A 12392-nucleotide genomic window follows, 5' to 3' on the forward strand; every position below is an offset into this window, starting at 1 on the left:
TTGCCTTTGCACGGTGCTATTCGCAAGGTGTTATCCCACGAATGGCAGGAGGTGGACTAGTCTGCTTTTCCTCGTTTCCTGTCTCTGCGTTACCCTCTGGAGGGTTTTGCTTCTGAGTTCCCTCAGGCTGTGAAGGTGGATAAACTGATGGCTGGCCTTTCTTCTCAGGGTTTGGTCGTTTCTGAGGACGCCCTTCCTGCGGACGCTGTGGATAAGCGTATTGAAGGTGCTGTGGAGCATTCTTATGCTGCTTCCAATTTTTCCATCCGTGCAGCTGCATATTCAAACTATATGGTTCAGTCGCTCCTTAAGGATTTTCAGTCCCTGTCGGTTCTGCTGCAGGACGGCGAGGATGCCACGCCTCTTTTATCTTTGATGGAGCAACAGGTTAAGTACCTGTCGGATATTTCCTTCTTCTGGTGCTTCCATCGCTGCACGTCGGCATATTTGGATGCGTTCCTGGAAGGCGGACTCTTCACAGAAGTCGGTCCTCCTTAAGTTGCCCTTTACTGGTTCCAGGGTGTTCGGTCCTCAGCTGGAGGGTATGGTCAAGCAGTCTGCTGAGAACCATAAGCTGGTGGCTCCGGTCCGCCCTCCTTCTCGGGGTCGTGGATTTGGTTACCGTCGCGCTTTTGGGCCTCCTGCTCGTGGCGCTTCTCAGCCCTTTCGTGGCAGGGGGGCCCCTGGAAGTGCCAAGCCCCGGGCCGCTGCCAGTGTTGCCACCTCCGCTTCCTCCTCTTCTCAATGACTGTCTGCCCTTGCCGGTTGGTGGTCGCCTCCAGTCCTTCCGCGCCCAGTGGTTGTCGGTTCCGGGTGCCTGGGCGGTTCAGACTGTTTCGGAAGGTTGCCGGATAGAGTTTTCCTCTCCTCCTCCTCCGGGATTTGTTCAGACTCCCCTGCCGCGTTTTCCTCTGCGCAGGGATGCTTTGTTGACAGGTGTGCGGCTCCTGTTGGAGAAGTGGGCTATTGTGGAGGTCCCCCCTCTGGAGAGGGGCAGGGGTTGCTATTCTATCCTCTTTCTTGTCTCAAAGAAGGACACTTCGGATCTTCGTCCTGTTCTGGATCTGAAGCGGGTCAATCGCTTCGTTGTCCACCGTCCGTTCAAAATGGTGACACTCCAGTCCATCCTGCCTCTGGTCCTGCCGGGGGGCTTCCTGGCGTCCCTGGATCTCATGGATGCATATCTGCACGTTCCTGTACATCCGGAAGACCAGCGTTTTCTCCGGTTTGCTGTGGGGGGCCTTCACTATCAGTTCCGCGTGCTCCCTTTTGGCCTTTCCTCAGCGCCCAGGGTGTTCACCAAGCTCCTGGCCCCTCTGGTGGGTATTCTTCATTCCAGGGGTCTTCTGGTTTTTTCATATCTGGATGACTGGTTGATTGTATCTCCTTCTTTTTCACAGGCTCTGTCGGATGTGGACCAGGTGTGTCTTCTGCTCGGTTCCTTTGGGTTCCTTATCAACCACAGGAAGTCCTCCCTGGTGCCCTCCCAGTCCCTGAAGTTCCTGGGGGTTCTCTTCCGCATGGACTTGGACATGGTTTTTCTATCGCAGGAGCGCCAGTTGACTTTATTTTGTCACCTTTCCTGGCTTCTGTCCCAATCCCGGGTGTCTGCCCGTCTCTGGTTGCGGAGTCAGGGGGAGATGGCTTCCACTCTGCATCTCCTTCCTTGGTCCAGACTCCATCTGTACCCCCTTTTGCATCATGTCCTGTCACACTGGGATCCTGCCTCCTTGGACTACGAGACTCTGATCCCTGTCACTCCGGGGATTCGGGCGGATCTCCAGTGGTGGTTGTCCCCTCTCTCTCTTTCCCGGGGGTTCGATCTCCTTCCTCCTCAGTCTGTAGTCGTGTTGTCCACGGATGCCAGTGCTTTGGGGTGGGGTGCCGTTCTGGGTTCCTCCAAGGCTCAGGGTCGGTGGTCCAGTTTTGAGTCCCTCCAGTCATCGAACTGGAAGGAGTTGAGAGCGGTTTGGTTGGCCCTTCTTCGGTTCACTCCTCTCCTTCGGGGTCGGGCGGTCTCTGTGCAGACGGACAATCAGGTGGTTCGTTCTTATGTGAATCACCAGGGGGGCATGTGTCATGCTCTGTTTCTCCTGTCCCGGGAGATCGGCCTTTGGGCCGAGTCAAATCTCTTGTCTCTGACGGCGGTCTATCTTCCGGGGAAGGAGAATAGGCCTGCGGATTCTTTGAGCAGGGTGTTCCCCTCCTCGGTGTCCCTTTGTCTGTCCCTGGATCTGTTCGACCTGATTGTCCTCTGGTTCCGCCTTCCTTGGCTGGATCTGTTTGCCTCGGAGGAGTCCGCCCTTCTTCCTCGGTTTTGCAGCATAGTTCCCTCTCCGTTGGCGTGGGCTACCGATGCTTTCTCGGTTCCGTGGTCGAGGGGTCTGCTGTTTGCCTTCCCTCCGTTTGCCTTGATTCCGAGAGTCCTCCGGAAGATTCGTTGGGATCGGGCGGAGGTTCTCTTGGTGGTTCCGGAATGGTCTCGGCAGTCTTGGTTCCCCCTTCTGCTGACGTTTTCTGTTTGCCCTCATTGGAGGTTTCCTCTGTCCCCCTCCCCGCTGCGGGCTCCTCTTCTGGGGGTTGCCTCCCTGCGTCGCCTCCGGCTGGGGATTTGGCACTTGAGAGGTTGAGTTTACTGGGTCTGGGTTGCTCGGTTGAGGTTGCCCGTTGTCTCCAGCTTTCTCGGCGTCCTTCCACCTTGAAGTCATATGACCGTCACTGGAAGAATTTCTCCTCCTGGTGTCTTGTGAGGGGTCTCTCTTCTGCCTCCTGTGAGGCCGTGAAGGTTTTGGACTTCTTGCAGGATGGTTTCGTCTTGGGGCTTGCGGTTTCTTCCCTGCGGGCCCAGTGGGCTGCCATTCTTGCTTTCCGGGGTTCTTCTGTTTCCTCAGTCTCCCCGTTGGTGGCTCGCCTCCTGCGGAGTTTCTTGCTTCAGCGTCCTGTCTCTCGTTCTCCTGTGCCTCCTTGGGATCTTCCCTTGGTTCTCCGGGCTTTGACGGGTCCTCCTTTTGAACCTTTGGACTCCGTGGCCCTGAAATTCCTTTCTGCTAAGGTTATTTTCCTTGTGGCCATTACTTCCGGCCGGAAGGTTGGTGAGATTGGGGCGCTGGTGGCTTCCCCCCCCTTCTTGCGCTTTTGCGATGATAAGGTCATTCTCCGTCCGAGCCAGTTCTTCCTCCCTAAGGTGGTGTCTTCCTTTCACTGTCAGGAGGATATTGTTCTCCCTGTGTTTTTTCCGGCTCCTGCCTCTCCCGAGGAGGAGCTCCTCCATTCGTTGGATGTGCTGAGGGCTCTCCGCATCTACTTGGAGCGTACAGCTGGTTTCCGTAAAGTTGATTCCCTTTTTGTCACCTATGGCCTCTCTGGGCTGGGGCTTCGTCCTTCTTTGGCCACCTTGTCTCGTTGGGTCAGGGGCGCTGTGGTTTCTGCTTACGATTCTGCCCACTGTCCTCTGCCTTCTTCTATTCAGGGTAGGTCGACTAGGAGCGTGTCGTCCTCCTGGGCCATGTTCAAGGGTGCCTTGTCTAAAGACATTTGCAATGCTGCCACATGGGCTTCTCCCCATACTTTTGTTGCACATTACCGTCTTCAGTTGGGGATGGCGGCCTCTGCTGCCTTTGGGGCTTGTGTCCTGTCTTCTGTACATGATTTATAGTTTGTACTGTTTCCTGATGATTAAAATGGACCTGTTTTTTCTCATACTTTCTGGTCTGTTTTTTTCTCACAATCACCGTGTGCTTGGGTATGGGCTCACTTGCCAGGAATGGGACGGGGAGACAGGACGAGGAGGTAATACCCGGTTACTTACCGGTAATACACATTACTCCGAGTCCTGGTCTCCCCGTCCCATTCCTGAACCCTTCTCTCCCTCCCTGGTTTGGGTTTTTATTTGGTTGATGGTCTGTTTTTTCGTTCTGGTTTTCTTTGGTATTTTCAGGATGTTGATTAGATGCACTTCCCCCTTTATAGTCACGTGATGGTGACGTCATCATAGGGGGAAGTGCAAACAGCTCAGCTAGGTAGGGGTTTCTGTAGAGCAGACTAGCTGCTCACTTGTCAGGAATGGGAAGGGGAGACCAGGACTCGGAGTAATGTGTATTACCGGTAAGTAACCATGCATTCTAAGTCCTCTAGGCAGTGCTACAGCTGCCTCTCTTACCAGTTGTAATCCCTCATTCTTTGTCCTCTAAGCTTTTCTAGTAGAAAACAATATCATTTACAACGCCAAGAGCTCTAACTTTCAAAAATACAAGACCTATTACATTGCAAATGCTTGTTCTCTTGGAAAGGTGGACACCCGAGTGGTACAGTACTTGGAAGGGCTGCCTATAACGTGTCCCACATCGATCTATGCCATCTCTTCTCTCTCTGTCCTTGTGCTGCCTTTCCGTCATTCTGTTCTTCACTTGTGCTCTGGTAAAAAGTGTCACGCATAATGCAGGATATGTGACACACATGCAGGCTAAAAACGTGAAAATGTCACATATGGGCAAACTAAAAACTTGGCACCGCTGGCACCTAATTTCCATGGTAAACTCGAAAGCAAGACCGTTTTAAAATAGTTCTCATTCAAAAAGCCAGCCCCTTTCCCGTTTGAGTTCTTCAAACGTACAAAACTATCGCTTTCCGACAGGGAGCTTCGAGTATCTCGCGACATTGTGTCATTAGGAGTGAACTTTAACGTTCCAGTTCTCGCTATTAAATTGTGCCTAGCATCAAAGCGGGCGCAACATCAATCACGTAAGCATGGCGGCCATCTTAAAAGGTTAACAATAGGATTGTATTTATAATGTCTTTTTAAAAATATGCAAAAGTAGAAGTTTTTTGTGTGTTTCTCATTGAAAATTTCCAGAATATAAATATGGATATCATTGTAGTATTTAACTACTGCTTGAGACTGCACTAGTGTCGTTTTAAAATAAAGCAAACACCGTAGACTTTTCTACTTAATTTAATAAAAGTTTTAATTTTACGACTTTCCTTAATAAACAGTACCACGGTAGATATTACTCGGTGCCACTGCGAGGTGGGGTGTGCTTGCGTGACGTGAAATTGTCCTCTAGTGATGACGTAAATGTAGGACGCACGTATAGGGCGCGTTTCTCAGGCGTGTTTCTTGTTCTAGGCAGAGCCGCGGAACAGAAAGTGTGCAAGATGGTGAAGTTAACCGCCGAACTCATCGAGGGGGCTGCACAGTATACTAACGCCGTGAGGGACCGTGAATTGGACCTTCGGGGTAAGCATGTCATGGGGACGAGGGACACTCAAGGTGGATGAAGAGAGTAAGGGGGAAAGGAGAAGCCAGGCAATTGCATTTGGGAAAGGAGTGGATATGATTGGAGAGAGGAGTTCAGGGAACAGGTAAACTTCCAGCAGAGAAATCTCGAATCTAATTCGAAGGGCTAAAAAACCTTAGAATGAACCAAAGTTTGAGGGCTGAAACGAAGCATTAAATTGCGACATCTACACGAGATGAAAGGGTTGTATATTCTGTGGTGTTGTGATTATAGTCCTAAGAGAATACTTTTTGGGAGTCCCTCGAGAGGGCAACAGGAGTGTGGAAATTGTGTTTTAATCTACTAGTGCTGCGAGCAAACTGCTGCAGAAATCTAATTGCCTTGTATAGAAATATATTTGTCCACTTACTTCCTAGATCAATTAGAATGCTGGCTCAAACCCGTTTTTTTCCCTCTTGTATTTAAACTGTCCAATACTGCGAACACTGGTACATTTTCAGAGTGAATATTTGTTTTTCACCTTAAAACTCAATTGGTGTAGATAATGTCAACCGGAGTTCTGTGTGCTGCTTTGCTAATGCTCAAACCTCTAAAACGTTACGTGCATATTGTTGCTGTTTGTGCATTGACCCACGTATTTAGGATACCAGGTACAACTTGTGATAAATTGCATACAATATCTGCATTGTGTGCATTAACCCACTGATCATTCGCTCGAGGATTAGACCGTAGTCTAAGGAAAAAGCAATAATTGCTGCCATTGGTGCATTTATTCATAATTTTGTAATTAAAATGTGTATACGGTTAAACCCTTAAACTATAGCATCAGAAGTAATACCCCTGAACAGCTGCAATTTAGTAATAGGCTCTTTTCGTTGGACATCGCAGTAACATTTTAGCTTACAACAAAGATGTCTTTAATATTCTTTTTCATTTTGCTAACCCTCTTTTCAAGCGTTGATTCGTAGGCCTGTAATCGTTCCTTTTATTGCTTTTCTGTTCTAACATACATTTTCTTTTTTTCTTTACTCTTCACCTTTTGTTAGTCTGCATTTACTTTTTTCTACCTAACTTGTCTTTGCCCTCTTCCCATCTTTTCCTAATTCTTCTCTCACGCTCATTGGCAGTGAATTGCTGGTAAAGTAACTAATGGTGCGGAAGAGAGTAGTGTGGGTTGTTGTGTGTGCGTTATCTTTCCCCCCGCAAGCTCATAATGATATCTACAGAGTGTAGATTCCAAGAGGCGTGCCTGAGACCACAAGTTTGCAGACGGAACCACATTAATTTCGTGCAGTGACATAGACAGTCTTCCATGAAACACACAAGTTGATGGGAGGAATGCTTGCAATTTGTCTAATCATTGGCAATCAATCTCTTGGGGTAGCATCACAACACGTTGTTCTTTTGCCCACTTGGACACCACGATATGCAAATCAGTCTTGACCCTGCTCCTCATGGGAACAGTCCATCCCAAACTGCCATGCCAGGTCCTTTCTGAACTAGAAAGCAAACAATCCATGACCCTTTTTTAGGTTATTTATAACTCGAAACCTATTGGGGCTAAACTAAGCTCTCAAAAAATGCGGATTTCCAGAAGTGCATGTGTCCCATGCACGTGCTTCTATCCGCCTGCCTCGCATCACTACATCAAAGCCAACCATCTGTTGCTTCCCCAGCGTGGTGCGGCCAGCAGCTTCACTTCAAAGGGGTCCGCTCCGCCCCCTGCTGCATCAAAGGCTTTCATATTCGGCCGCGTTTATTTACTTTCATTTCGCGGCTGCATTTTTTCTGCCCCGGTTAGCCTCGTTTTTGGTTTTTTTTGCCTTTCTGCCCCTATTAGACTCGTTGTTGCTTGTTTAATTAAGAGTTTCCACCCTTATGGTCAAATTTTACACTGAGCACATTTCAGCAGTTCGTTTGTTTCCTTGGTTATTATTTGCATTCTTTGTTTGCAAGACTTCTGGTTTTGGTAATAACCCTGAATGGTACACCACACTCAACGAGTTAACTGGGCTTTCCACATTGTCTGGCTGTTGTACTTTCCTGGTTACCCAATAACTCTTGTTTGTCAGTTCACTTTCTGGTTCATTAGTTAAGCATGTTTTGGCAATCGAAAGCATAAGACGCAAGGTGCAAAAAAAGCCTTTCTCTTGAGCCACTCTGTCTGAGCAACCTGTTTGTTTGTGTAAGTTTATGTATGGCTGGGAGAAGCCGAGTGGAAATGCCAAGGGGTCAGGCTGCAGGCAGAGTAGCAGGCTGGGTTAGCTACAACTTTGTGAGAAACCTGAAACATGCTCCAGGGGTTAACTATTTCAGCTTCGACTGCTCCCCTTCTGTGAGCAATCAGAGCTCAGCTCAGCAGCCCTTTTGGGGAAGCACAGCGTTAAAGGCGGCTTTTGTTCTCCCTCCTCGCTCTGCACGTTGTTTTAGAGGAGGCTGTCGGTTTCCTTGCCAACAAGCAGTTGCACATTTTTCATTCCTTCCTACTGGTATTAATATTCTAATGGTGTAAAACAAAGCGTAGTGGAAGCAGGCGTTTGCAACCCCCTTTCTGCGAGATGTCAATAGAAATGTATGTGTTTCTAATTGGGACCTTTAATATTAGATATAGTGTTATTGTGACTTAGCAAAGAGGTAACTAGACGTAGCAACATTTAATTAGACATTTGGAAGGTAGGCAGAACTGCCAGGTGACCAACAACTGACCCGTAACACATTTTGGGACTTTTACAAACACTGTTTTCTTACAGCATAAATAAATGAAACTACAATTCCCAGAATGCAACTTCGGTGGCTAAAACAACCTGGCAAACAGAGGATGTCGGACATGGCAAGAGGAAACGTGGCAGTTATGGTAAAGCTAAGCAGATCCCAAAACAGGTTAAGTAGGAATAACTTTGCGTCCTGTAGAGTAATTCCAAAAAAAGCCCTACAGTTTTTTTTTAAGTGAAAGAGTCGGTATATTCGTTCATAAAAGCGAACAAAAGGACGGAATGGAGGAAGACACGCAGCTTTGTAGTGGGCACAAGAAGTGACCACGAGCACAAGAGTTCTTGTCCAGGCTGTGGCTGTGTTGCTGATAAGCATGCAGGCCGGAGCTTGGTTCTGGCTGCTCTGAAAGCGGTGAGGGTCAGGTTTCAACGTTTGGCTCAACCTAAATGCTCAAGGGGCTTGAATAATGAAACCCGAAGCAGAGGGCACCAAAAAAAGGCAAACCTGCTTTGCACGAGGATCAAACATTTTCCGCAGGTCATTGTCCTGGTGATCTCTGGGAGCAGTGGTTTTAAGGGTACCAGCATGTCTGATACCATTTGCCAGCCAGTGCAGCTAGGGGCTCGCTTGGCAACACACAGCCCCCAAACAAAGATTCCATTCAGCTGGGAGAGAAGAAAGGGAAACTGGTCGACGTATTACTTTTTACTTTCTTATTGATTAAAGCAATTCTTTTTGCCGTAATTGGGAAAATCCTAAACAAGTCGTATTATAATATGTTGATGTAATCTGAGGAAAAAGAGTGAGATTTGTAAAAGGCCTTGGGAATGATACAGGGCGAGCTGAGCTGTCCCACCTGAAGAAATCAGTGTATTTAGAGTGTTTTTCCTGGGTAACAAATCAGTGGCTCAGGGGGCTAGGGGGTCTGATTCGCAGCAGAGGTGTTTACATCCTTTCTGGATCCCTTCCATTATGTGTTTTTTCTGTCGGTGATTAGTGCTATCATAAATGTACCCATTACAGATGTTGTCATCTTGTTTGACTTATAATCAATTGATGTTTCAGCAGCTTCGGTATGGGTTTCTGGGATAGCAGGCATAATCTCAATGTCCCTGTGACTCTTGGCATCTGACGAAATCACATTGTAGGATTCCCTGCTCATTATCCTAATCTGCTAGCTCGGTTGCTTAATGCACGTGCTACAAAGGTTGATGTGCGACCTGAAGGAATTTACTCCGAGTGCGTCCTATGCATCTGTCTCGCATACAAGAAAGATACTTAAAATTAGCACCTTTGAGTTGTATGACATTAATTTCTGTTATCAGTGCATACATTTAAATCACTTGCCAGTATGCCACCTGTACCCATTATTGACAATGATAGGTCGTGCTGACAGCTTGACAATGGAGCTGTCAGCACGACCTATTGTTACCAATTATTTAAAATATGCATCTAGCAGGCGTTGGCTCTGCCCAGAGGAGTATCACTCTCTCACCTTATGCTATTTACTGTTTTGTATACCATTTTGCCTCCTACTGAGAGCTTACATTAAAGTGCATGAGGGACTATTTTGCTTTTGAAAAGCGTTGAATCATGAGCAACCCCAGCATCACTCAGCACCACCACATTATCTATAACCTATTCTGAACCGTGACGGGCACACCAAACACATTGTCATAGTGATGCAGTTTTCATGTGTGGAGCAAGGTGGGGGCAGCATACCTTATTGGTGACTTATAGCAACTGGATTTTTGAACTGGGAGACATGGCTGTGCACCTACAGGCTCTTTTATCTACAATTTCTGCTGCTCTCAATGGATCTATGATCCTGACAAAATTCCATGCATTGTACCTGTGCGTGTGTAATAGGATTGATGGTGTACTATGCACTAATAATACAAGTTTGCGGCTTCCTTTTTAGAAGCACTCCACATGGACTAGAGTACAAGGTATAGGCAAGGCTTCTTTCCCCAGGCAGCATGTGTGTATTGGAGGCATCTCTTAATGGGACGGCGCAACACCACATGATATATGAAGGAGGTGACGGGCTTTCTTTAGAAATGCCAGGGCCCTTTCTGATACTTTTGGCTATAATTGACTCTGACTGAAGCTGCCTTCAGCTAGATGGCAAGGGGTGCAGGGTGAGACCTGCAGCATCCATTGTTATGGCCAGGAAGCCTTTGAAGGGTCACAGATTCCGGTCTCTCTGCCTGATATGTGAGAAAGGGGCGCAAATAGCTAGGTGTAGCATGCTTACACTACTTTGTACCTCTGTTATGGGTACTCCACTTTGAGACTTTCTACAAAATGACAAAGGCCATCACCACAAAGAACATCACCTTTAGTCTTATCTAAAGGAGGAATTTCAGGACTGTCCTGGGTGCCCAAACATTCTGCTTGTAAACGAGAAGGAAGCCTCAACCCTGCAGGAGGAGGCAATCCTAGAAGACACTGTTCTAGTGGACCTTGGCCTAGAGTCTGTCTGATGGAGTCACTAAGCAAGGGCACTATATGATCACTGTACTGCAGAGCCATGCTGTGCAGTATTAGCCTCCTACCCCGTCGTAGCTGCAAAGACCCTGGGAGATTTGTTCCTGAGTGGTAGATTCACCAAAGCCAGGATAAGCACCTGCTGGAGCTCTGTATGCCCCTCAATTGGACTGCATGACTGTGGCACTGCCCAAGTGTGCTGTTGAGCCTTGACCAATCCAGAACACTCCATTGAACAGAGAGGTAATCTGGTGCTGCCTTGTGAAGAATCTGGGTCATTGCCTCAAGACGCTTTATGCTGAATATAGCGCTGGGCATCCGCTGCGTCGCATCTGTGGACATTTATCTGTACCCTTCAATAGAGCCTCCAAGTACCTGCCAGACTAAGTCACGACCCACAAGCAACTGCTGGAACAGGGCCACTTAAGGAAGCCTCTACTCCTGCCCTAAGACTGTGTGATGCCTGGAAGCTCCCTGCAACCAGAGAGATGATGCTGTGAGGGCTGAAAGCAGCTGGGAGTCACTCTTGCGAAGTGGGTGAGAGACTTAGCAAGCCTAGGCCAGAAAGACTGTCTGCTAAGAACAAACTTTGGGTGAGGAGATCAAATTTGAATACGAGCTGTACCTATAAATCTTACCTCTAACTCCTGAGAGGGAGCACGGACGAAATGGGGGTGAGGGGGCATAGAAACAAGCATAGGAATAATTGGATTAGTCAGCAGAGGCCCCTTGTATTGGGCGTTCAAGCATTATGGAATGTGTAGCGGAAATCTTTTTTCATAAAGTACTTGTCGGCCTGGGTCAGCGGTGGCAAAAGGCCTCCACCCCCACAGTTGTGGGCCCAGATTCCCCTTCCTGCCCCGTGTCCTAAACGAGGCTAGCAGAATTCAGGTGTAGGGAATTAAAAAAAATAGTACCAGATAGCAGCCTGGGAAGTGTAGGTACAACATTGATTTTTGTGTCACTTCAGTTGATTGACCTACCATATCAATACTTATGCAAACTGGCCGTTTTTAGGTTTCTCATAGCGTTGCATCGCAACACTCTGTGACTTCCTGTGAGCAAGATGATTTCAGAAGGGGACTTGAAGCTCTGACCCTCTTTCATTGGCTTGCGTCACAGTTTATGCTAAACGGTGGCCTGCCATTGGAAATGAGGATTTGGAGCGGAGGAGAGCACTTAAAGCGGTCGGAAGGCAGGTGGTGGCTGTGTAGGCCAGGGTGGGGGGCAAGGGCCCCCCACTGACCCTCCCGTCAGCCTGCTCTAAGTGCAGGGGAGGCCCGTGCACCCTGTCCACTATGGTCCCATGCAGGAATGTGTGGTGTGCAGTGGGGGATCACAAAGCTGCTGAATTCCTCAGCTGAGGCCTTCCAGTGCTGTGCAGGACAGACAGCGAGTTGTGTGTGTGTGTGTGTGTGTTGGGGAGGGGGGAAGAGGGTGCTACTCTGATGCCACACCAACTCTTGTTCTTGCATCGGGGAGCATCAAAAGGAGAGACGCATCTGTGGAATGTTTAATTCATTAATTGTGGGTTTGTAATGCGCTAGAATCGACTCCCGAAGGAGTATCTCTGCGCAGTAGACCGCTGGGGAACCCGTCCTGGCTTTCCCTGTGAGATGGTCCCTACTGGGTATCTCGAAGGTGAAACCAGGCATCCCTGGCGTATGTGGGGGGCCGTTGTGGAAATGAGGCAAGCTAATGCCAGAGTTGCCGAGTGTGATCCCTGGTTAGAGTAGGCACCGAGATGAGAATTATCGAGTCCGCTGACCCTGGTCCACGACCCTGCCGCGTCGGGAATTGAACCCTGGTCCCAGGCCGCCTCTGCTCTCAGGTCTGCCGCCTCTAACCAGTGAGCCACACCACTCCACACATGTTTGGGTATGTCAGGCTAAAGGGAACCTTCGGGGGTACCCCAGCCATCCAGCACAATAGGGTACAGTGTGACACCTCGCT

The 12392-nt window shown here is 48.5% G+C and overlaps 1 protein-coding gene across 1 annotated transcript in view; it reads left to right on the forward strand.

Moving 5' to 3' along the window:
- Positions 1-4052: 4052 nt before the first annotated feature.
- Positions 4053-12392, forward strand: part of SNRPA1 (small nuclear ribonucleoprotein polypeptide A') — a 107358-nt gene continuing 99018 nt past the window's right edge. The window contains exons 1-2 of the mRNA XM_086958054.1: positions 4053-4104; positions 5126-5236. Coding sequence (XP_086814180.1) covers positions 4092-4104; positions 5126-5236 — 124 coding nt within the window. The 5' untranslated portion in view covers positions 4053-4091. The remainder of the gene's footprint in view (positions 4105-5125; positions 5237-12392) is intronic.

This window comes from Lissotriton vulgaris, chromosome 2_1, assembly GCF_964263255.1.
Source record: "Lissotriton vulgaris chromosome 2_1, aLisVul1.2, whole genome shotgun sequence".
Classification (NCBI taxonomy): Eukaryota; Metazoa; Chordata; class Amphibia; order Caudata; family Salamandridae; genus Lissotriton; species Lissotriton vulgaris.